Here is a 25884-nt window from a genome sequence, read left to right on the forward strand (position 1 = left end):
GTGAAAGAAAGGTGATCACGGGGACCTCAGAGTGGTCATGAGGATTAAGTCACACACCAAAAGGAAATGGTCTAGCACAGTAAATGGCTATAACAGGCATTCGATCCATTCAGTACAGAAAATTTAAAATCTCTATTGCTTTTTAAAAAGATGTTTGTTTATTTTGAGAGAGAGAGAGCATGCGCACATGAGTGGGGGAGGGGCAGGAAAGGGAGGGGAGAGAGAGGGAATCCCAAGCAGGCTCCTCAACGTCAGTACAGAGCCCGATGCAGGGCTCGATCCCACAAACCATGAGATCGTGACCGGAGCCAAAATCAAGAGTCGGACGCGTAACCGACTGAGCCACCCAGGTGCCCCTTTATCACTTTTTATTCTACTGGCTTCCTATTTTCTCCTTTCCTCAGACCAAAATGATAATTTTACCTTTCTTCAAAAGGTTTTTGAAATTAGGTATTTTCTGATAAGAAGTTGGTAGCCTATTAACAAAAGATTTTTCTTTCTTTTTTGATAATTATCTGGATCATAAAAACCAATAATAAAATGAAATTACCTTTAGGTTTAGGCTGGGAATCAGGAGGAGGAGGAAGGGGAGGCTGAGAGAGAGTCCTCAGATTGCTGGTAGAAACCTGACCCGCTAACCCTGTATTGAGCACCCATCAGGAGGTCTTGGTTAGCAAAGCCTCACTTAAAGGATTCCTGCCCCGGTTAGCAAGGACGCTCTAGAGTTGGACTATGAGTTTCCATGGCAGAGCCGTAGCACTGGCTCTCCCACCCACTGGGCTTTGCTGAGGATGGTGTGGCCAAAAGAAGACCACCAGGAACGAGAGCATCAAGACTGAACTTTATTTCACCCAGCAACAGAACAGTAAAATGGCATTCTTCTCTGTAAATTGTATCCCATCTTCTTGTCCTTCCACGCAGGGCTGGTGATAGGGGTTGTTGGGGCTACTGGGCCAGGCGTGAAGGTTCTGCCCACTGGTCAAGAGACCTCACTCCCAGCTGCTGGCTCGGCCCCTGCCTCCCGAGGTCGGCCCATGTATTCGCAGGGCCTTAGGTGCCTCTGTAAGTATAGTAAAACTCTGTTAATCTGCTATCATTCGGTAAAAGAAAGGTGAAGCCACCAGTTGACAAGACGAGACTTTTTCCTGACATCATCGATGATATTTGAAATGAAATAAAAACTCGGAGGTTCAAATGCATCCAATGAATCGAAGTAGCAGGGACACATTCATCCACAGTAAGCGCAGCCGTTTAAACCCCTATCTTGTCTCCCTAGGCAAAAGCATAGCAAGGCTTAGAAAATAAATGCCTCCTCGTGGTATAAGGCACTTGGAGACAATCACATTGATCATACTGTTCTCCTTTGCAAAAATCAGTACCTTCAATGTCACAGCAAAAAGATGATATGATCATAAAGGGAGGCCAGAGAGGAATTTCCTCATAAAATTTCTGAATGAAATTTGCATCACATCTTATGATATTCCCTTGTCAATGATTAAAAAAAGGTTTTCCTTGGCAAGCCTGCCTCTATATTACTTCTTCTGCTTTCCATCCTTATCATTAAACTCAGAGCTGCTAAAAACTAAGGATTACTCGATGTGGTCTGGACAACAAATAAACAGGCAGAAAACTCCTATTTGAAAGCCTTGTTGCAAAGGCTCCTTAATGACTAAACGGAGATTATGGACTTACAGGAAACACTGTCACCCAGAAAGAGAATTATCAGGACAGCTTTTTCATGTGGGAGTAATGTAACTAGCCCTTTTGGAAACAGAAAGTCAGTTCATCTACTTCCGCCCTATCCTCTCTTTGGCCACACTGGCTTTCTTTCTTGTTGTCCCTCTTTATAACCTCTGGAGGTTTTATTATTTTTATTTTTTTCCCATTAAGAAATTCAGCATTCAGTCTCTTGACTTCCCTTATTTGCACTTGTGCTCAGGGATCAGATGCCACACTTTATTCAGAATGTCACGAATCTTTGTATGAAAATCGATGGCATGCATTTTAAGGTACACATTCGTCATCAGAAAAGCAAATTGCCACAGGCCATAAGGCACATCAGTTTGTCCATTTTCTGTGCTAGTTAAGAAAACTTCTGAGGAAGTCCCAGAGAGGATTTAGGATTCTGCACAAAGTTTTATGTCATCCAGAGATTGACGGTGTCCCCACTGGGAGTCTCACCCCTTCTTTCTAGGCTGTTCTGAAGCTTCGTGGCTCTCAGTGCATTGTATCAGGATATTTAGACAGTGGGGGGAAGGAATGCTGACATGCTAAGGAAAGACTCATGGCTGCATAAATTAATACAAAGCATCAGAGAGATCAAAATCATGAAATTCTTTGATTTCCACAGTTGGATTCATTCCATTAACTGGCTTCCAGGGGCGTCCGGGACATTTGGGGGAGGTTTTTTCTGGAAAGTCAGGTATCAGGTTAAATGAAAGGCTATTTTTTTCTATCTGGATGTCAGGGATCCAATCATCATCACTCTCTGTGGGAGTTGGTGGTGTGTTAGACATCACAGCTGCAATGAGATCTGAGTCCTGAAAGTCAGGCAAGGTAACTGCTATACCTGGCTGGGCTAGGGGAGGGAGGGGTGTTGGCCCTTCTGTCTTCTCTTGTGTCTGTGCAGAAGAGGTAGTACTATCTTCAGAAGAACTTGCCAAATGCTCTATTCTCCAACCATTGTCCTTTTCATTGTCTTTTCTTTTCTTTTTATATTTTCCATGGCCATGACCATGCTCATGGGTATGTCCATGGGCTAGGCCACGTCCCCTTTGATGTCCATGGCCAAGGCCATGTCTCCCTTGGTGTTCAAGATCATAGTCAAGTTCCTGTTGATGTCCATGACCAAGGCCATGTTGCTGTTGATGTCCATGGCCAAAGCCATGTTGCTTTTGATGTCCATGGGCAAAGCCATGTTGTTTTTGATGTCCATGGCCAAGGCCACGTCCCCTATTGTGCCTATGGCCTTGGTCATGCTCATGTTTATGGCCATGGCCAAAGCCATGTTTTATTTGCTTTCCATGACCCCAGCCATGCCCACGAGTGGGTCCTTGTTCTTTTCCTGAATCCTGCTCTTCATCTTGTACAGAGGCCATGGAAGTGTGGGGTGGACTTACAGTTGTTCCTTCTTTTGTTTTCTCCACTTGTACTGATCGGAAAGGTGAAAAACCTGGAGGCCTTTTCATCAATGTGGTCTAAACAGGAAATATTAAGATGAATGCATTACTGCGAAAACCATACTATCAATGAAGACAGAAGGGACTGAATCTTGGCAATGCTATCTTGGTTTACAATGGGGCAAGTCTACCAGACTTTAAACACTATATTAATATTGAAAAGAGGTTGAAATGAATATTTTTTCCTCTTTTGATTGATTTTATAATTTGTGGGTATTGTTCTTAATAATCTAAGCTGGAGAGTTTTTTCTTCATCTGGAAAAGTTGGGTGGTTGAACTACATGATCTCTAGCGTACCTTCTAAGTCTATGATTATATAAGCCACAACACATTATTTACTCATCAATACTGTTTCCTTCAGCACAATTACTGTCTTTATCCTAAAAGGTCCTATGTGGGCTTTTATGAGCTGAATATCTAGGGAGCGTATATCCACAATTCCTTTGTTGGACTGAAACACATTAGGACATGTTCACAAGCTTGAAATGCAGTCTTTGTATAATGTTTGTGTTAGGCTATATACGTACATACACATGGCAAAAAACCTAAGTCAGAAAAAAAGTGAGAAGAGGCCGAATGCATTGAAGATACGGACTTGTGGGTTATTTCTACCTACAATTTCACTACCTGTGAGAATGTGATGGTTGGAGGCAATGTCTGGCGGTGCAAAGAGCATGGTTTTGGGCGTCACACCAGTCAGACCCTACTAGTTATCAGCATGACAGTGAATAGGGTGGGTTCTTATTTGATCTAGATTTGAATCCAAGCATCGCTGGCTTCACTTCTCCCATCTGTAAATAGGATGATAATAGCACTTGCCTCATAGAGGTGTCAGGAGGAAAATATGTGTGAAGCTCTCACTACAGAGCCTGGGACAGAGATGCACTTGATACTGTTATTAGTCACCCTAGGACCTCAGCATCTTTGTAATATTTAGTATCATAACATTGACAACGGGGAAAGTCTCACTTACCTCCCAGGGATCTTTCACAAATTAAAAAAACGATGCAAACCAGTGCTTCCCAAACTTGAACATGGGTATGAATCCTATAGCGATCACATTAAATGCAGATTTTGAGTCAGTAGATGTGGAGTGGGGCTGAGATCTGCATTTCTCCAGAGCTCCTTGGACATTAGCAGTGGGCACTGGAGAGCTGTGCCTCGTCTCAGGCACGCCTCGAAGGTACACAGCTTGTGTCAACTCTCCCAGCAGGGTGTGCACTTTGCCAAGAGAGTACGCACTGACAATGGGATGCTGACAATGCATGACAAGTAGTTAAGAGGGCTGCTGCTCTCACTTCTAGCCATAAAGAGATCAGCACAGAAATGTGAGAGTTCTCCCCATTTTCAGAAGATAGTCTCCCAATTCACTTAAATAATGGTTTATTTCCAACCCCCAAATAGGACTTTAGAATGAGCAACATTGACCCAAGCTGACTGTAATGAGAATCATACCTCTCCCCGTGATTGACAGTGGACAGTAGGGTAAATTTTCTTCTCCCAAGGTATCACATGAACTTCAGCTTTACAGTCTAGAATTTTCTATCCATGAAAACGGAAGTCAAAAGAGAGAACAGTGTTATTCATGAGATGCTTAAACAAGTATAACACATCAAAAAGGTTTCCAAGGAACAAGTATACAGTTGTGTTACTACTCACTCCAAATTTATTGGTATTGCAACTTTCTGTCAACTCTTCATTACTTTCCTTGGAGCACGTGGTTTCCCTGGCTGTGAATTCAATAGAAAATTTCTTTCCAGCCACCACCTGGAAGATTAGCACAAGGGAGGAGCCTGATTAATATTGTATAATAAATCATATGTTTTTACCCTAAGGACTTTTAGGGAAGAATATTGCCATTTGAATTATATACTGACCAAATGAGAGTTGCACAGAAAAGTACAAATGTTTGACAACAAAACTTTCAATCTGTATGCATGTGAAAAATATTTGGCTAATGGCTAGTCTCATTTCCTTTTCTAAGTGAGGGGTGGAAGCAAACTGTAATTTCTATTTTTATATTTTTCTGAGCTTTATTGTTCAACCACTGCAAAATTCATGAATGACTCAAGGGTGCAAGTTGTAATGGAATCTAAGAAAAATAGGAAGAAAAACTTAAACATTTTCTTTGAAAATACTGAGAAATACTGAGTTAGTACCACCATAGAAATTATGGAATTAGAAAAATTATTTGCATTTTTGAGCTTCCTTCTCTTCCTTTTTGATATTAAGAATTTGGGGTTTTGTTTGTTTATTTATTTATGTTGAGAGAGAGGCAGTGAGAGAGAGAGAGAGAGAGAGAGAGAGAGAGAGAGAGAATCCCAAGCAGGCTCCATGCTGTCAATGTTGAGCCCATTGCAGGGCTTGAACCCACGAACCATGAGATCATGACCTGACCCAAAACCAAGAGACAGATGTTCAACCGCCTGAGGCCACCCAGGCACCCCCAAGAATTTGTTTTAATCTCTATCAACAGCATTAGTCATTACACAATGCTGTCTTCCATTAAGCAATTTATGGCCCCAATTTTTTTTCAGTCTAGGAGAGGCACAATTTATTTACAAAATAAAATCATGTTTTTAAACCACTCTGACTTTAACCAAGTCCCAAGTGTGGCTTTTTAAGTCATTTTAAAATGTCATATCCTATACTTATTCTACCCTTGAAAAATACACGGCATAAAAATGTTTTTATTAGGTATTGAAAAGTTGGTGTGGTTTCTAGACCAAGGTATTTGGTATTTAATTCTAGTATTTAAGTGTGTGTGTGTGTGTGTGTGTGTGTGAGAGAGAGAGAGAGAGAGAGAGAGAGAGAGAGAGAGATTATGTAGCCATCAAGAGAATACATCATGCATATCTGTTGACCTGGAGGGATGACCCTTAGTGAAAAAAATGAAGTTATGGACTGATAGTACAATCCAATTTTTATAAAAGCAAACGTCAACAGCTTCCCTGTCTCCTTATACTTTGTGAAAACATGGGGAAAGCATGATGGGAGGCAGGTGAGGAAAGCAGAATTGTAGGAAGAACTAAAGCTCCTCCTCCCTCTTTCCTGCCATGGTCTTGCTGGGTAAGCATGGTTAAAATCTTAAGACGAATATAATATTTAACTTCTAAAACTCCAAGTGTATGTGTAAGTGGTGAGGAAGGTTCTAAGAGAGTGTTAGAGTCTATGCTTTGGTGGTCATTAATTTTCTTGCTCATTTCAGAGTATACTTTGATCCAATTTTTTGGCCTTAGGGTTGGTCAATGTGATGTTGCCTTAGAAAGTTGCAAACCACAGTTGTAGACCCAACTTTATTCAGGGTCCAGAGGGGAGGACCTTCTGTTTGAGGGCCTCAAGGTCACATCCATATTGCCATCATCATCAAGTATCATTCTTATCAGAAGTCTTCCTGCTTAAATCCATCCTGCCCAAGTTTTGCTCTTAAAGTGGAGAACGCTATATAGCAATATAAGTTCCATATGCATTTTAAAAATTAAATTAACAAGCTAGAAAGATATAAGTAAATGTTCATCAGATCTCAGGATGAGGAAGGTCTTTCCTAGGTGAAAAGCAGAGGAAGGAAACCTAAAGGAAGGAAAAAACTGTCTAAATTTGACTATACAGAAATGAAAACTGATTCTCAAAAATCACAGTAAGCAAAGTAGAAGGCAAACTGGGAAAAATATGATGTAGGATCAATATAAAGCCCAGCGCCAAAACCAATGTGCAAAGGACATGAATAGATATGTCAGAAAAGAAGTTAAAATGGTCGTTTGTCCTGGAAAAAAAACATTTACTTGATTAGTAACCAAGGATATGCACCTTAAAAAAGCAATGCAACATCGTTTTTAATCTCCCATGTTGGCAAAGATGAAAACCAGCGATGATGCCTGGTGTTGGCCAGGTGTGGGGAACATGCAGCCTCGATGACTGCTAGTAGGAGTAGAATTCAAGACCATTAATCAGTGTCTAAATACCCAGTTGACGCGAATGTAAATTGGCATAACTGCCAATGTTTTTGTAATTTGGCAATTTGCATCGTCTTAGACGTATACGTATCCCTTGACATTTCTAGGACTTTGTCAAAGGAGAAGTTCCTTAACGTGCACACACAGATCCTTGACGTATATTCGTTTGAGCAGAGGCAGGGAGGAACACTGATGGCAGCGGCAGCAGGGGTGAGGCAGAAACAAACAGCACGTGACAGAAACCACAGCCATTCACGTGTGAAAAATAGAGGATTTAAGAAGTTCTCGGTTTCTGAAATATGACCCCAGCTTGAAATGGACATGCATTCAAACAGGACTAAACATGCAAAGCCAAGGCGAGACTAAAACCGTAAAATAAATCTCTAGCAACTTGGCAGGTTGGTCATTTGGAGGTTGGCTCTTAGCAACGTCATCTTAATGATAAACTGGGTTTTAGTAAATTGGCTGCTTCCATCAAGGCTGTGCCTCGAAGATCTACGAGCAAATTCTTCTCTTTCAAGGCAAACAGCAACAAAGATTAATTTCTTACAAGTAAGTTTGAAATTTTCACAACATTCCCGATTGATCTGGCAAAAGAAGGGATGTGGGATCCCTTCAATTCACAGCATTACCTGGTGGTGTTCCCTGGCATCCTTGCATACATCTAGTGCATACACGCTAGAACGTTGATGTGCTAATTTACAGAGAGAATTGTAACAACTAAGACGGCTATATATTCGCGCTTGGGAATTAGTGGTTCTCTCCCTGACAGCAGACCTCTGGCATGTAATAAAGGGCAGAGGACGGTGCTACTACGGCAACATTACGAATAAGGGACATTCACAGGGAAGCAGAGATGCAAGTTGCAAAGGAAAGGTGACAAACAGCAGTAGCACAGATTGATATCTTCCCCAAGTGAATCTGGTGTGGGTCACGTGCCAGCGAGACCAGGGAGAGGGTAATGACATGGAGGGGGGTGGGGGGGCAGGAATAAGTGCCTGAGTAGGAGACAGATCAAAGGGTCAGGTTTGATTCACTTTAATACCATTCATTTAGGGGTTTTCTTTGGTTATAAAAAAAACTAAAACAGGAAATTAGAAGGATGGAAATAAATAGCTCATTGGGCTGTCGCCTAAAAACCACCACTGTGAATAGCGTGAGGCACCTGTTTCTTTTCAGCATTGTTTTCTGTACTTTAAAAAAAATTGTTTTAATGTTTATTTTTGAGAGAGAGAGAGAGAGAGACAGAAACAGAGACAGAGTGTGAGCAGGGGAGGAGCAGAGAGAGAGGGAGGCACAGAATCTGAAGCAGGCTCCAGGCTCCGAGCTGTCAGCACAGAGCCTGATGCGGGGCTCAAACTCACAGACCGTGAGATCATGACCTGAGCCGAAGTCGGACACATTATCAACTGAGCCACCCAGGCACCCCTGTTTTCTGTACTTTTTCAAAGATGTATGTGTGTTCAGTTTTATGGCTTCTTGTTTTCCACTGCATATTTTAACACGGGTCATTGCCCACACGCCAAGAGCGCGTCAGAAAGATACTTTAAGCTGCTGCTTATTTGCTCCATTTGAAGGGCATGCCGGACGTATTTCATCACCTCTGTATTATTGATCATTTTGACAGTTTACCTTTTCTTTTTGGCTTTTATTGTTAAAGCTGCAACGAATATCACTGTCCATAAAGACGACTTCTAGTTTCTATTTCTAGAAATTCAATTACTAAGTCAAAAGTATGAACTCGTTTTTAGTGATATTTCTTTCACCAGATTATAAAGATCATGTTGGCTTGCTGTAACAGTTTGGTTTTATTTTGATGACTTTTCTTTAGCTGGTATTTACGGAAGCCAGTTTTGAGGTCTACTATAGGACTCTGTTCATGAATACATTGGTCATAGGTTGCTGGAGTGGAAGGAATTTGGGATCTATTAATCCAGCCACTCAATTTTCAGATGGGGCCACAAGGGCTGAGTGAGTCTGAGTGGCTGGCTGTGGGGTTGCTGAGGACATTGGTGGTGCTGTGGTAAAGCTGGGTCTCTTAACCCCTGGACCAGGACACTCCTTAGCCTCTATTGACAGGGCATGGAAAGAGAGATGAATCCCCAGAGGGTACATTTGTAGGAGGGAAGCGTCCCCCAGGTAGGGGAGAAATGACTTGGAGGTGAGAGGGTGAAGACAGTCTGGGCAGTGACAGATGATGGGGCTGAGCCCAAGGCACAAAGTGATGCCACAGTGAGAGATGAGTCCAGAAAGGCAAAGAATGACTCTTGCTTCTCCTAGCACTGAATTTTGTTAATTATAGAACAGTTGCTAGTATTTAGAGAGCGATTGAGAGTTTGAAAAGTGACTGACATATATGTTCTTATTTGATCTTCACCCCTATCGTTTACAGAGAGAAAATGGAGAAAATGTTCTAAGTGACTCTTCCAAGATCACTCACAAAGAATGCAGCGAGGTTGGGACTTGAAATTCAAATCTCCCAAATCCTGTTCACCGTGACACTGGTTCTCAATGCAGAGCCAAGGACAGTGGTAAAATTAGTAAGCAATTCACACATCGGCTATAAGATCACTATTTTTGTAGCATAATTTACAGACCTGTACTGTTGCACTTTTCACGTGGTCAATCTTGAAATAGAACGTTCCATTATTCTCCGCATTAAGCTTTGCAGTGGAATGATTCAGAGCCACCTCCAGCTCTGGGCTGTTGACAGGTATCTCTTTGGGACAGCCAGGGCAAATACTGGGAGGCGGTTCTATAAAATCCTCTCCTGAAAAAAATCAGCTTTTAAGTCAGCGTGTCACTGAAGGAGAAGCATAGCCTACTATCTCCCCTGCACATGACCTGCAGGGTCATTTATAGAGGATCACATGACAGCCCAAGGCCCAGGAGTGAGTGGAGGTTGTCTGTCTGACCTTCACCTTACTGCCTCTCCTCTTTTCCTCTTCTCAGAGCCAAGTGTGTTTAGGGAAACATTCAATCAGGAGACACTAGTGGCTCAATTGATATGCTGTACTTTTCCTAAGTTTTTGCATTTGTCATCGAAACTGCAAAAAGCAATGCTTAACTTAAAGGAAAGATTCTCTAGTGGGAAAAAGGTAAGTCCTATTTTTCCGGGGAGCAGTCAGCTTCAGTCATGCTTCTCATCAGGACATGTATACAACTATCTTCCGAGGATGAGAAAAGCTGACTCTTGACATAAGAAATAAGGACTTGACCATAATCTTGCAGTATTTCCCTTTCCCTCCATTATAACATGTAGGGGGGAAAATCTTTAATTTGAAAGGCTTATTTTTACTCTGAGTGGTCAAAAATGAGATGCAGCTTTCCCCATTTACAGCACCTGATTTTAGGGACATCTTGTACAAGGAAACTGGCTGGCGTTGTTTGTACCCAGAGGGCAGCAATTTCCCCTTTTGCCACGACATTCCCTTCCGGCTACTTCCAGAGCAGTCTCCCCTATGCCTACCGCCATACTGCTGGGCAGAGATGGGCTAAGTTGTTCTCAGTAAACCTGCTGGTCATATAGACTTTGTGCCAAAGACAGACACCAAAGCACGAGTTCTGTGAAAAGACCTAGCTAGTTGTCCGCGACCAACATGCAGCATAGAGCACTAGCACGCATCAGCTCCTACCTGGATAGAGTTCACACTTCTGCGACAAAGAAGCAATTCTTAGCTGCAGATCCACGTGTGCATGATCTGTACATTCACCGATATCCTGGTTTTTAAAAAGGACATAGGTACATAAAGTTAACACATGTTTAAGAAGCTTTAAATAAACAGCTAGTATACTAAAAATAGTATATTGACTTTACAAATCATCACATAGAGAACCAAAAGGAAACACAGTCTGATCACAAAGGGAGAATAAAAAACAATTAGTTAACAGCATCAACAATGAACAGTAGACACAAACCCACAGAAACATGAAACGAGATGACAGGAATACCTAGTATAGAAATAATAACCATATAAATGAATGGATAAAATTTTCTTTTAGAAAGGCAAAGGTTTTTAGATTAAGTTAAAAACAAAAGTAATGTATTGCATCTTCAAGTATCAGTTCTGATCATAAAAAAAGAAAGGTTAAATATAATGAATGAGCAAAGCTGTAGGAGGCAAGTATGACAAAAAAAGGAGCTAAAATATAATTAATATTGGAAAAAGTAAAATTCAAGGTAACAAAAAACCTCACAAATGTAGTAAAAAAGATTATTTTATTTTTGTAAAAGATACAGTCTAGAAGCATGGGATCAAGATACATAAAGCAAAACATGTATAGGAATAGAAATGGATAAAAATCATTGTGGTGGGAAAATTTAATGTACAAGTATAAACCTAAGACAGGCCAAATGGAATAAATAAATAAATAAATAAGGTCACAGAAGACTTGAGTAACATAATAAAGATTTATTTAAATCATAATTTCATACAATACACATGATTCAAAGTGACACTTTCATAAGTATGATGCAAAATTTTTAATCGCTTCCATTCTAGGTCACAAAAATGGCTCAATAAATTTAGCAAATCAAAAACAATACAGGCCATGTTCTTTGGCCTCAGCACCAAAAAGAAAAAAAAAAAAACTCCCTGAAAATTAATGACGTAAATTTAAACAAGTAAACAACTTGGAAATATAAACACATTTGCCTAAATAGGCAGGGTTCCTTGGATAAGGAAAAAAGTGAGAGACGAAAGAAGAAAAATGAGAATTCAACATCATATTGCCAGAGCATCATTTAGAATTAACTTGTGGCTTTATACGCTTTTGTAATTTAAAAAGGGAGATGAGAAACAAACAAAACAACTCCAAATGTAGGTGTTTCTCTCAAGAAATTCAAAAAGGAAACAGAATAATAAATAGGCTCAAGGAAAATAAGGAGAAAACAAGATAAAGCCAGATTATAAACTTTTCAAAACTGATAAGTTAGAAAATAGAAAGCACTAGCATTAAAAAATAAATCCAGGGGCACCTAAGTGGCTCAGTCAGTTAAGCATCTGACTCTTGATTTTGGCTCAGGTCATGACCTCATGATTTGTGAGACTGAGCCCGCATAGGGCTCCCTGCTGATAACTAGGAAGCCGCTTAGGATTCTCTCTCTCTCTCTCTCTCTCTCTCTCTGTCACTCCCCTGCTCACTTGCTTGCTCTCTTTCCCTCTGTCTCTCAAAATAAATAAATAAACATTAAAAAAAAAATCCAAAAGATCACTCGGGGTAAGGAAAAAAAATCAAATGTATATGAAAGGCAACATAGCAAAGTATACAGAGAAGTATAAAAATATAAGAGAATATTATAAACAAGTATATGATCATTTAAATCCCAAAGAAATAGATACTTTCCTCAAAAACTATAAATAACCAATATTGACTTAAAAACAAGAAGAAAACTTGAATAGACCAATGACTGGAGAAGAAGGAGAGAATGCTATTCTTAGTCTAAACTCCCATTCTACTTTCCACCTCCAAATAACAGAGATGTTTTATGGATGAATAATTTCAAAAATTAAGGTATATATATTCCCATGTTATATAAACTGTCTCTGAATACAGAAAATAGTGGCAGAGGTGCTCGGCTGGCTCAGTTGGTGGAGCAGATGACTTTTGATCTCAGGGTCATAGGTTCAAGCCCCACAATGGGCATAGAGATTACTAGAATAACATAAATAAACTTAAAAAAAAAGAAAAGAAAATAGTGGCAAACTATAATCAACTATAATCAAACTATAATAGTGGCAAACTATAAAACTGTAATCAAGATATTAAAACATAAAAAAATAGAACACACATACAAACACACACCCAGAAACTGTTAAGCCACTTTCATTTGTAAATATAGATGTAGAATTTCTAAACTAGAAATAGGATCCAGAAGCATATTTAAATAATAATTAACACTAAACACATAGTGAGTTCAGTTTAAGAATCTAAAGATCGCTGTTAGGAAAGCTGTCAAAACAACATAACAGATTAAATTAGAAAAATTTAATATCATATTTTAACATCTATTCTAAAGCTAAATTCAATACCAATTCTTATTTAAAACCAAACCAAAACAGAACAAAACTCTTTAAAGAACAGGAATGTAAGGATGGCTTCCTTAACACGACAACGAGTGTCTGCCTGGAACCCACAGCAAAATAATGACAAAATTCTAGAGGCTTTCCAGATAAAATCAGGCCTAAAACATGACAGTGTGTAATCACCATTTTTTCAAAAATTATCTCTGGCTATTTGGGTCAATTCATTGAGACATAGAACAAAAAAATAAGCATCAGAAAGAAGAAAATAAAGGTATTTTTTGCATAACACATTATTGTATGCCTGGATGAAAAGAATCAATGAGAAGCTGTTAGAGCTAATAAGAATTCAGTGAAGTTGCTGGATATAAGAAAAATAAATAAAAATTGATACAGTTGTATATATAATAACTTATTTAAAAGAGAAAAAGTAAAAACATAAGGGTTTAATTCCTAATAGCAATAACCAACAACAAAAAACAAAATGAATCTAGGATTATCATTAGTGAGAAATATTCTAGATATATATACAGACAAAAAAATTACCAAAAATTATCCATATCCCCTACAAAAAAGACAAGAGGGAAATATACTAAGATATCTTTGGATGTTTGGGCATGTGTGATTCAGTGTTATTTTTTTTTTTTTATGTTTCTGCATTTCTTAAAGTTTTCTATATATGTATATTCCAATAAAGGAACATATATATAATGTCATATTTTTTAAAGATACAGCGAACACCACATTCACGATATCTTAATTTTGGATGGGGTGAGGAAGCTGGAAGTAGCCCAAAGGTTCTCAATTATATGGCATATTTAGTTTACGTGAGCAGATTTTAGATCATTCTGATTCCAGGGACACACCCAGGCCAATTACATCAGAACGTCTGGGGGAATGGCCTGGGAATAGGCACTTTTTAAAGCTAGCTGAGTGATTCTAATATGCAGCATGGCCTGCGAACTACTTATGGAACCTCTTGTGTGGTGCTTTTCAAGCTTTAGTATGCAAACAAATCACCTGAGGATCTTGTTAATATGCAGATTCTGATTTAGAAGGCATGGGGGCGGTTGAGATGCTACTTTTCTAACAGCTTCCCTGGTGATGCTGATGCTGCTGGTCGTTGTAACACACTTTGAACAGCAAGGCCTTAAACTATACCAATGTGGGCAGAACACTTCATTTCTATTTCATGCCCTTGAGCTATACTAACACCTCTGTGAGATAGGTGTTGTTCTTCTTCACTCTTTTAAAAATTTTATTTTAATGTTTGTTTTTGAGAAAGAGAGAAAGAGAGTGCAATGAGGGAGGGGCAGAGAGAGAGAGAGAGTGAGAGAAAGAGAGAGACAGAATCTGAATCAGGCTCCAGGCTCGAGCTGTCAGCACAGAACCTGACTTGGGGCTTGAACCCACAAACTGCGAGATTATGACCTGAGCCGAAGTTGGACGCTTAACCAACTGTGTTCTTCACGCTTTTATAAATGAGGAAGTGGAGGCCCAGAGAGTCTGAACCAAAAATCTGATTGGCTTTGTGGCTCCAACTGGCCTTTGAGTATCTCTCTTGTTGCAAACAGAAAACTAAATTGAGGCCTTACAAATAGATGCAGAAAGATTAAAGCTGGAAAGGATGTAGGCTTATGTAACCTCAAGCCGTTAACTAAATGTAAAAGCAGGAGGTGTTAATGGATGCTTGAACGTCAGACTTGAATCAAACTGGCAAAGTTAAATAGTAGTGAGAACATATCTTTTTAGAAGATTCCTCTCTCTTTTTACTGTTTTTTTTTTTATGGTAAAATAGATACAATGTAAAATTAGCTATTTTAACCATTTAAAAATGTACAATTCAGGGGCGCCTGGGTGGCTCAGTCGGTTGAGCGTCCAACTTCGGCCTAGGTCATGATCCTGCGTTTTGTGCGTTCGAGCCTCGCCTCGGGCTCTGTGCTGACAGCTCAGAGCCTGGAGCCTGCTTCGGATTCTGTGTCTCCCGCTCTCTCTGCCCCTCCCCTACTCACGCTCTGTGTCTCTCTGTCTCTCAATAATAAATAAACGTTAAAAAAAATTTTTTTAATGTACAATTCAGTGGCATTAATTGCATTCAGTCGTGTGCTGCCATCACCACTGTTTCCAAAAATTTTCATCACCTCAACAAACAATTATTAAACAATAAATCCCCATTCTCCCTCCTCCAGCCTCTGATAAACTCTAATCTACTTTTTGTCTCTATGAATGTGCTTATGCTAGGTATTTCATATAAGTGGAATCATACATTTGTCCTTTTGTGCCTAGCTTATTTCACTTAGCATGATTTCAAGGTTCATCCACGTTGTAGCATGTATCAGATCTTCTTTCCTTTCTATGGCTAAACATTTTCCATTGTCTTATCCATATATGACATTTTGTTTACCCATTCATCTGTTGACGGACCTTTGGGTTATTTCCACCTTTTGGCTATTGGGAATAATGCTACAATGAATATTGACATCCAACTAACTGTTTGAGTCCCCGTTTTCAACTCTTTTGGGGTATACGCCTAGGCGTGCAGCTGCTGGGTCATATGGTAACTCTATGTTTTTCTTTTCGAGGGACTGCTAAACTGTTTTCCACAGTGGCTGCATCATTTTGCATTCCCAGCAGGAATATGCGAAAGTTCTAATTTCTCCACAGCTGCCTCGATACTTGCTATTTTCCAATGATTAAAAATTATAACCATCCTCTGGGTCTGAAGTGGCATCTCACTGTGGCTTGTATTCACATTCTTCTGATGGTGCTTATTGGCCATTTATAGGTTTTTTTTAGAGAAATATCTTTAAAAATATTTTTTTAATGTTTATTTATATTTGAGAGAGACAGAGACAGAATGCGAGTGGGTTAGGGGCAGAGAGAGAGGGAGACACAGAATCCGAAGCAGGCTCCAGTCTCTAAGCTGTCAGCACAGAGCTCGACATGGGGCTCGAACCCACGAACTGTGAGATCGTGACCTGAGCCGAAGTCAGACACTCAATCGACTGAGCCACCCAGGCGCCCCGAGTAATATCTTTTTAATCCCTCTGCCTGTTTTTAAATTGGGTTATCTTTTTGTTGTTACATTGTAGGGGTTTTTAATATAGTCTTCATCCTAACCCCTTATCAGATAAGTGATTTGCAAATTTTTTCTCCCACTCTGGGAATTTTCCAATTATGAAATTAGTATACGCTTCAACAGAAACACTGAGAAGGACTGAAGAGTTCCAAAAAGTATGAAGAATCAGAAAAAAACACCTATATTCCCACCTGAAGGTTAATGATATTTTATATTTTGGCATATTTGTTTCTCATCACTATTGATACTTATGTTTACTTTACACGTTTGAATGAATCTGTCTATATAGTTCTTTACCTTATTTTTTTTACTTAACATATTACAGCCATTTCACTAAGTCACTAAAAACTTGAAACAGAATCTTAATGGCCACACATATTCTACTATATGGATATACTACTATAATTTACTTAACCATTCCCTACTGCTGAAGATATGTTACTTCCAATGTTTTTCTATTAATAATAAGGCTGAAATTAACACCTTGCTGTCTGGATTCCTCATTTTCTTCCCATAGATTAGAAGCCTAAAAGTCAAGTTACTGGATTTAAGTCATCCATTGCTTAAAGCAGTCTTTGGCTAAAATGCCAATATCCTCGGGGAGGTCTTCATGCCTTAGCTATCTCTTTTTTTTTTTTTTTAAATTTTTTTTTCAACGTTTATTTATTTTTGGGACAGAGAGAGACAGAGCATGAACAGGGGAGGGGCAGAGAGAGAGAGAGGGAGACACAGAATCGGAAACAGGCTCCAGGCTCTGAGCCATCAGCCCAGAGCCCGACGCGGGGCTCGAACCCACGGACCGCGAGATCGTGACCTGGCTGAAGTCGGACGCTCAACCGACTGCGCCAGCCAGGCGCCCCTCTTTTTTTTAAATATATATATATATTTTTAACATTTATTTATTTTTGAGACAGAGAGAGACAGAGCATGAACGGGGGAGGGGCAGAGAGAGAGGGAGACACAGAATCGGAAGCAGACTTAGCTATCTCAACATGTGCTAATGACGATTACCTTGAGATGCTCTCTTTTAACATAATTTTGGTTCAGACCAAAAGATATCATCCCAGAAAGGGTCCGTAAGGGATGGAGACTCGGGATGTGTTTGTTAGAGATCAGAGCAGGGGAGAAAGGGTGAGAAAACAAGCAGAGACAAGTTGAAAATGAGGGACTGCTCTGGGTAGAGCTTGGAGTCAGGACATTGAGCACATGGGGAAGAAAAGAAGATAGGAAAGCGAAGGCGTGAAAAGACAAACTTGATCATGGCATTATTTTGTCTCAGGCTCTTCCTACTCCCCGCTTATATCTGTAAGGGCTATTGCTAGGTGTGCAGATTCTCTGACCGGGTAGGTAAGGCAGCCTGACCAGTGCTGAGAGCTTCGGAATCCCCAAGGGAATGTGAACCGGTGAAGATCACCTAACATTTTAGTGACTGAGTCTTCCCACACAGCTGAGACTTTCCACGCTTGGAAAGACTGGACACAAAATGCTAAGAACTTTATAATTAGATGTTTGCCTACTTACACCATTCAAAAGGGACTTGCAGTCTGGAGTTAAGAACAGAAAATGTTCCTTGGAGCAATTCGTCTGCACAATTGAGTAAGTAATTTCATAATTCCATCCAGCCACCACCTGAAACAGTTTTGGACTGAATATTTAAAAGGCACTTTAAACATCACTCACAGTGTTATGACGAGTGTAGGATGCTGCCTGGCTCAAAAATATGAACGATGATTATTACTAGGCAGAAGGCATTTCTGAATAAATATTGAGCGCTTTATGACTCTCACTCCCTCCCCATGTGCACGCACGCACATATGCACACGCACGCACCACACTCCTACACATCAAACAACCAAATGCAATCTACACGCGGAGGTACTGTATTTTCTTAAGTAAGACCTAGCAGTATTTCCTCAGCTAGGCGGCAGGAAGAAAGTCTTCCACTGAATTTGTGAAATATGCATAATGCTGTTCTAGATGGATGAAGAAAACTCTGGAACTTGGGTGACTTTCACCAGTAGGTCCTCAGGTTCCCAGAATGCCAGGCAATGAGATCTCTCCTGCTTTATCTGGGCCCAGTTGCACCCTGATAGCTGGCTATGGACATAACTGAGCAAAGCACATGTCTTGCATGAAAGCAAATTGGAAGGTCGATTAAAGCAGGGAATGTTACCGACCAAAGTGAGTCCTTCGTAATTAGAGGCTGAAATGCAAGGGAGCCAGTCGACCGTCACTAAAGGCTTAACGAATGGAGGCAACGAAAAGACCAGAGTTGCAAGTATTTACTTTTTTTCCTGATGGTACGGAACCTATGATTTAGAGGGTACCCAGAAAGCTGTGCCATCCTTTTAGATACAATTTAATTTTTGGAGCCAAGTCTGCCTCACGGTAGTGAGGTATTAATAAAGTTTTCTTAAGACCCTAAGGACAGAACAGCTTTTCCATTTCACTGTCTCTACAAAGAACATGTAATACTGACTACCGTGCGGAATGAAAAATTAAAGAACAAACCTGTCTGTGGGCCCTCTTGACTTCTCTAAGAGCAAAGAGGTGGGAATGACCGGTGTGGTTGTTAAAATGTTGAATGGCGTGTCTGAGAACGGGCTCCAGGTCAAGGCTCGCAGTCGATATGGGGTGCACACAGCCAAGGCAGTCATACTGGCTTGTCACCACAGGACCCTCGGCTTGACAAAGAGCAGGCAAAAGGGCAGCATTAATGAGTGAAACCTTCGTTCACGTACGCTGCCCTAAATAAGATAACTTAGAAGGCCCTGGTAAACTTTCCAGTAAATCGTAGTATACATTAAAGAAAGAGAAGGCGAGGGGCGCCTGGGTGGCTCAGTCGGTTAAGCAACTGGTTTTCGATTTCAGCTCAGGTCACGATCTTATGGTTCGTAGGACTGAGCCTCAAGTGGGGCTCTGTGCTGGCAGCACAGGCCCTGTTTGGTATTCTTTCTCTCTGCCCTTCCCCTGCTCTCTCTTCCTCTCTCTCTCTCTCTCAAAATAAATAAATAAAGTTAAAAAAAAAAGTGAGGGGCGCCTGGGTGGCGCAGTCGGTTAAGCATCTGACTTTGGCTCAGGTCATGATCTTACAGTTCGTGGGTTCAAGACCTGGGTCGGGCTCTGTGCTGACAGCTCAGAGCCTGGAGCCTGCTTCAGATTCTGTGTCTCCGTCTCTCTCTGTTCCTCCCTCACTCATGCTCTGCCTCTCTCTGTCTCTCAAAAAAAAAAAAATAAATAAATAAGTAAATGCTAAAAAAAAAAAAAAAAAAGAGAATGCAAGACCGCTTTTTAGTCAGAGAGATAAACCTATATTATTTACTTAGGAACATCTTACATGCATACTATTGTGCACTTATTTTAAATTTATTTAAAAGTAATTTTAAATCATACAAGTAACATGAATTTAGTGGCGCCTGGATGGCTCAGTCATTTGAGCATCTGACTCTTAGTTAAGGGCTCAGATAATGATCTCAGTTTGTGGGTTTGAGCCCCACATCAGGCTTCTGCTTGTGCAGAGCCTGCTTGGGATTCTCCCTTGCTCCCTGCCCCTCCCCCTCTCCATCTCCATCTCTCTCTCCCTCTGTCTCTCTCTCTCAAAAATAAATAAATAAACATTTTTTAAAAGAGTGACATGAGGGGCGCCTGGGTGGCTCAGTCGGTTAAGCATCCGACTTCAGCTCAGGTCATGATCTCACGGTTTGTGAGTTCGAGCCCTGTGTCAGGCTCTGTGCTGACAGCTCGGAGCCTGGAGCCTGCTTCGGATTCTGTGTCTTCTTCTCTCTCTGCCCCTCCCCAACTTGTGCTCTGTCTCTCTATGTCTCTCAAAAAATACATAAATGTAAAAAAAAGAATAAAATAAAAGAGTGACATGAATTTATACTCTTATAAAAAGTAAAACATTACAGATACATTCTTATTTATTTATTTTTTAGAATTAATTAGAACTCCTTGAAGCCTGGCTCAGGGTATATAATACATTTTGTATCAACTCAATCCAACGAAGTTGTTTTGCACCTGTTGTCAAGTGCCAGGTGCGGTGCTAGGCACCGTGAGTACGTTGATTCGTTAGTAATGGTCACTGCTGTGAAGGAGTTGGGCAAAGTTGAGTGAGAGAGTCAGAACTGCAGATGGGCCATTTCAATATAATTTGGCAACAACTTGGAAAGTCAGGAGCCCAGACTGAGCTCAAGTAAAACTTTCCTGAGGAGAACAGGCCCGAGCCAAGAGAGGCCAAGATCAACCAGGTAGGGGCGCCTGGGCGGCTCAATCAGTTAAGCACCCAACTGTCGATTTCAGCTCAGGTCATGATCTCATGGTTTGTTGGATCGACCCCCCACATCAGCCTCCACGCTGGCAGTGCAGAGCCTCCTTGGGATTCTCTCTCCCTCTCTCTCTCTGCTCCTTCCCTGCTTGTGCACATTCTTTCTCTCAAAATAAATAAATAAACTTAAAAAAAAAAAAAAAAAAAAGATCAACCAGGCAACATGAGCAATAAAGCCTGAGAAGGAAGGATAGCTCCCAAGAAAGCAAGTTGAGTCAGGGACAGCAGAGTGGGACGTGGTATGTATACATCTTGCAAGGGCTTAAAGCAGGAGGGCGGGGGAGTGGGGGCCGATGGAGGTCAGAACAGTCAGTGGAGAGTCCTCTGCTACTGGGCCCAAGCCCCACCTTGGAGGCCAAGGGTTACTAACCATATTCCCAGTCCCCTGGGCTCCCTCGTGAGCCTGATGAAAGCCCCAGCCCCTCCGCAGGAAAATGTGCATACTCACAATGCTTTCCACGTAATTTCAGGGTATTCACAGACCCTCTGAATTTGGTTAAGAATGGTCTGCTGTGAGAATGGGGAACCACTGAGGGGATTGTAATAAACCAATGTAACATGTTAAAAAAGAAGTACGTTTGTATTAAATTACAAAGTAATGTTCCTAACAGGTAGCCCTAACCCATGGGTCAGTAGAAGCTCCCACCGTAGAAAGGGGAAGAGCCATGGGGCTGTCCTAGGCCCCTTCGCCCAGTGGGCTCTCCCTGCCCAAGCGTGTGCCATCTGAACAGAATCAGGAGGCCGGGTGGGTGGTGTTCTACAGCCCGTCCTCCATTGTTAGCAGGTGGACACAACCGTCCCTGCAACTGTTTCTTGATCTCTCTGGAAGTGTGTGTGTCCCAATAAAGACTTCCCCGCTGAGTAGTCATGGCGACCCCCAGTTATGGTGACAGTGGTGGGCAAGTTAGAAAACTGGAATACAGGGGAAAGGGGAGGGAACTACTGATGGAAGAAGAGAGAACAATGAACAAGAGGCAGAAGGAGATAGAGAAGAGAGGAGGTGGGTCGGCCTCCTCTGGGGCAGCTGTGACGGGGGGTGGGGAGGGGAGACTGATGGGGGGCTGGAGAGAGGTGGAGTCTCCTCTATGTCCCAGTGATTTTCCACCCTGCCCCAACATTTCTAGAGAGAGGTTTTTAAAATTAAAAGAAAGATTGTGACTTTTGATTCTGAAACACATCTGGTTACAAAGGTTTCAGATGAGGGATGTGGACCTAGAAGTAAATTCTGAATGTTTGGCTAAGCTTTGTCGCTCACTATATACAATTTCCGTGTACTGGATGATAAAGTTTGCTTACAAGAGAAAGTGTTTTTTTGTTTTTTTTGTTTTTTGTTTTTTGGTTCTTGAGAGAGTGAGAGGGAGAGCGAGAAAGAGCAGGGGAGGGCGAGAGACAGAGATAGAGAATTTTGAAACAGGTTCTCTGCTCAGTGCAGAGCCCAACAGGGGGCTCGATCTCACGACCCTGGGATCATGACCTGAGTCAAAATCAAGAATTGACCGCTCAACTGACTGAGCCACCCAGATGCCCCGAGATAAAGTCCTTAAACTGCATAATCAAAACCTACTCCAAACAAACAAACAAAAAAAGTTTTTAATTACTTGTATGTTCTTTTCTGCTTTTGGACTGGTTTTCTTTGAAAGCAACTTCTTGTAAGAACTGGATACGGAAGAGGAAAGCCAAGAAGGTGAAGAACTCAGAAGGATTCCTGGCCAAGTTTGACCTCAAAGCCTGTGTTTTTCTCCCTCCCTCTTTGCCCATAATTGAAGGCAGCCCTTGTGCCTTCTCAGCCCTTCTCAGAGCCTTTGCACACAGAGGATACAATGCTGCAGTCGGGAGGGGAGTCGGGATGTGCTGAGGGGATGACTGGCCTGATCCTGGCCCTGACCTTGGACTCTGCAGCTCCCTGGCCCCGCCCCACCCCCAAGGCTGCCACCACCCACCAGGAGGGGGCTTCTTCTAGGCTGTGCTCCTGGCACCACACTGACAGGGTTCATTTCCTTCCCGCTAGCACCCCCCAGGGAGAGCCAGCTACCTGGAGTAACCTGGCAGGTCTGCGTAGCCACGGAGAATTTTGTATTCCCTCTCTTCCCGACAGTTGCGGAGCATTCTCCTGTGGCCTAAAAAGAAAAGAAAAAGAAAGAGAGAGAGAGACAGAGAGAGAGAGAGAGAGAGAGAGAGAGACCATTTATCTTCATCTTTCAAATGGAGAAGTACACCTAGTACTATGGCTCAATATGACTTCCCTTTTTTTTTTTAAACTTGCCCCCCAAAATTTTCTAGCGAGTTTTGAGGCACCAGAAGGAGAGCTTTTGTAGCCTAACGGTTATTTATTTATTTATTTTTACAAGCCACTGAAATCACGAGACGTTGGAGGGGAGGCAGGATAAAGGCAAGGTTTTGAAGTACGCTTCCTTTCCACCAAAATGTATACAGTGCCTTAGAACCAGCCTAAGCTCTCCTCTTGATTTCCCTTTCAATTTCAGCATTGAAACGATGTGCAGGACGCCAGTGTTGTGACATGAAGGGGTGAATCCTGGGACTGTGGAGAGAACGGCTTGCTTCTGGGCACTGTCCGTACTCCCCCCTCATTAAGGTCAAACGATCGAGCCGTGCTGTGCCAGGCACTTCGGCATTTGGTGAAGACAGCCATGGCTATTAAAGAAGGTTCTTTGCATACTGTATCTCATTTCATGCTCCAACAACCTGATGCAGGCAATGCTAGCTGCCCTTTACGAGGCAGCACACCAGTTCTGAGTGGTCAGCTAGTTGGACGCAGAGGAGGATTTACACTCAGGCAGATGCAAGTAAAGCACCCGTGATCTCCCCTCACCAGCCCTCGATCTTGGCCCAAATGTTGATCTGTTGTGTCTTTGGGGACTGGCCCGCTGTCCTAATTGGTCATTAGAGTGCCCTTCTCATGGAGGGCTTTCTCTTTGTTTAACTGCTGGCCTCTCCATGCTCTGATACAGAGAACGGGAACGCAGACACCAAGCATCTGACTTTTGTACACATTGGAGGGTTTACGTGCATTCCTTACAAAGAGGCTTAACAATACTACCATCTCTAACTCTAAAAATAGAAAAATCTGACAGTCTTGGTGGAGAAAACTGGGGGCTCGGGAACCATCAACCAACCTACTTACAGCTTGTGCAGATTCTTTGTAGTCACAATCCTGCCATGTTTTGTTACTTTGAACAGAACAGTCTCCCTCCCTGATTTGGTACTTGAAGGAATAAAATGTCTCAGGGTCATCCTGAAAAAAAGCAACCAAAGACACATAGGGTTCATCCAAATGCTCCAGCAAATACTTTGTGTGGGACCCAATGCAGATATGACTATTCGATCTTGATTTAACTCACCAAGAACAAAACATTTATTAAAAACACTGAAAGTTATAAATATTTACTTGGAAGAATGTTCATAATATATTTAGAAATATGTATTTGTAAGTTACAAGATTATCCATAGTATTAGCCCATTTTTGTGGAAACCAATTTATAGGTATACATAGGACTTTTAGAAGTCTGGAAAGTTATAAAGCAAAGCTGTTAAAATGCTTGTCTTTCAGTGGTGCAGGTACAGCTGTCTCACTTTGTTTTATTTTTTTTTTAACTTTTTTTAAACATTTATTTATTATTGAGAGACAGAGACAGAGCACAAGCATAGGAGGGACAGAGAGAGGAGTAGACACAGAATCTGAAGCAGGCTCCAGGCTCTGAGCTGTCAGCACAGAGCCCAATGCGGGGCTCAAACTCACAGACCAGGAGATCATGACCTGAGTTGAAGTCGGATGCTTAACCAACTGAGCCACCCAGGTACCCCTGTCTCACTTTGTTTTCTAAACAAACGTTTATGAGTTGTCTTGTTAAAAAGTAAACATATATTTCTTTTACACCAAGAAAACAAGAAGCCTTTTTTCATTTTCAAAAAAAATGTTAATGGTTTTCTCTGAATGGTGCGTTAATTTTTGGTAACTTTAGTATTTTTATTTGCTTTATTTTTTTCTGGCATGTCATGAGATAATAGATAAACCCTTTATTTATTTATTTATTTATTTATTTATTTTTAATGTTTATTTATTTTTGAGACAGAGAGAGACACAGAGGAGGGGCAGAGAGAGAGGGAGACACAGAATCTGAAGCAGGCTCCAGGCCCCGAGCTGTCAGCACAGAGCCTGACGCGGGGCTTGAACTCACGGACCGTGAGAACATGACATGAGCCCAAGTGGGACGCTTAATCGACTGAGCCACCCAGGCACCACAATAGATAAAACCTCTAAAGTGAAGGTGCTTTAAAGACCTGTGAGGCCTGAAAACATAAAACTCCTAGAAGAAAACATAGGCAGTAATTCCTCTGACATTGCCCTTTCTCTGACATTCTCAGGCAAGGGCAACAAAAGCAGAAGTAAACCGCTGGGGATACACCAAACTAAGAAGCTTCTGCACAGTGAAGGAAGTCATCATCAAAATGGAAAGGCAGCCTCCTGAATGGGAGAAGATATTTGCAAACCACGTATCTGATAAAGGGTTAGTATACAAAATATATAAAGAACTGATACAACCCAACACCACAAGAAAAATCAAAAAAGAAATAACCCAATTAAAAAATGAGCAGAGGACCTGAATAGACATTTTTCTGGAGACAATGTAACGGATGGCCAAAAGACACATGAAAAGTTGCTCAACATCACTCATCATCAGGGAAATCCAAGTCAAAACCACAATGAGATATATTATTTTACACCAGTCAGAATAGATAGAATCAAAAAGATAAGAAATCATAAGTGTTGGGGCGCCTGGGTGGCTCAGTCGGTTAAGCGGCCGACTTTGGCTCAGGTCATGATCTCGCGGTCCGTGAGTTCGAGCCCCGCGTCGGGCTCTGTGCTGACAGATCAGAGCCTGGAGCCTGTTTCAGATTCTGTGTCTCCCTCTCTCTGACCCTCCCCTGTTCATGCTCTGTCTCTCTGTCTCAAAAATAAATAAACGTTAAAAAAAAAAAAAAAAAAAAGAAATCATAAGTGTTGATGAGAATGTAGAGAAAAAGGAATCCCTTGCACTGTCAGTGGGAATGTCGATTGGTGCAACCACTCTAGACAACAGTATGGAGTTTCCTTAAAAAGTAAAAATAGAAATACCATATGATCCAGCAATTCACTACCAGGTATTTACCCAAAAAATCCCAAAACACTAATGTGAAAAGATATACACATCTATACGTTTCATACAGCATTATTTACAATAGCCAAGGTATGGAAACAACTCAAGCATCCATTGATAGATGACTGGATAAAGATTTGGCATATATATAATGGAATATTACTCAGCCA

At 41.3% G+C, this 25884-nt stretch overlaps 1 protein-coding gene across 3 annotated transcripts in view; it reads right to left on the reverse strand.

Moving 5' to 3' along the window:
- Positions 1-829: 829 nt before the first annotated feature.
- Positions 830-25884, reverse strand: part of KNG1 (kininogen 1) — a 28321-nt gene continuing 3266 nt past the window's right edge. The window contains exons 2-11 of one of the 3 annotated variants that reach the window (XM_043594644.1): positions 23701-23811; positions 22591-22675; positions 18746-18918; positions 17756-17863; positions 10768-10852; positions 9730-9902; positions 4839-4946; positions 4635-4721; positions 3120-3197; positions 830-1060 (exon numbers count right to left, since the gene is read on the reverse strand). In XM_043594644.1, the coding sequence (XP_043450579.1) occupies positions 980-1060; positions 3120-3197; positions 4635-4721; positions 4839-4946; positions 9730-9902; positions 10768-10852; positions 17756-17863; positions 18746-18918; positions 22591-22675; positions 23701-23811 (1089 nt within the window). In that variant the 3' untranslated portion in view covers positions 830-979. The other 2 variants (XM_043594645.1, XM_043594646.1) reach the window with 2 other exon arrangements.

Source organism: Prionailurus bengalensis, chromosome C2, assembly GCF_016509475.1.
Source record: "Prionailurus bengalensis isolate Pbe53 chromosome C2, Fcat_Pben_1.1_paternal_pri, whole genome shotgun sequence".
Taxonomy (NCBI): Eukaryota; Metazoa; Chordata; class Mammalia; order Carnivora; family Felidae; genus Prionailurus; species Prionailurus bengalensis.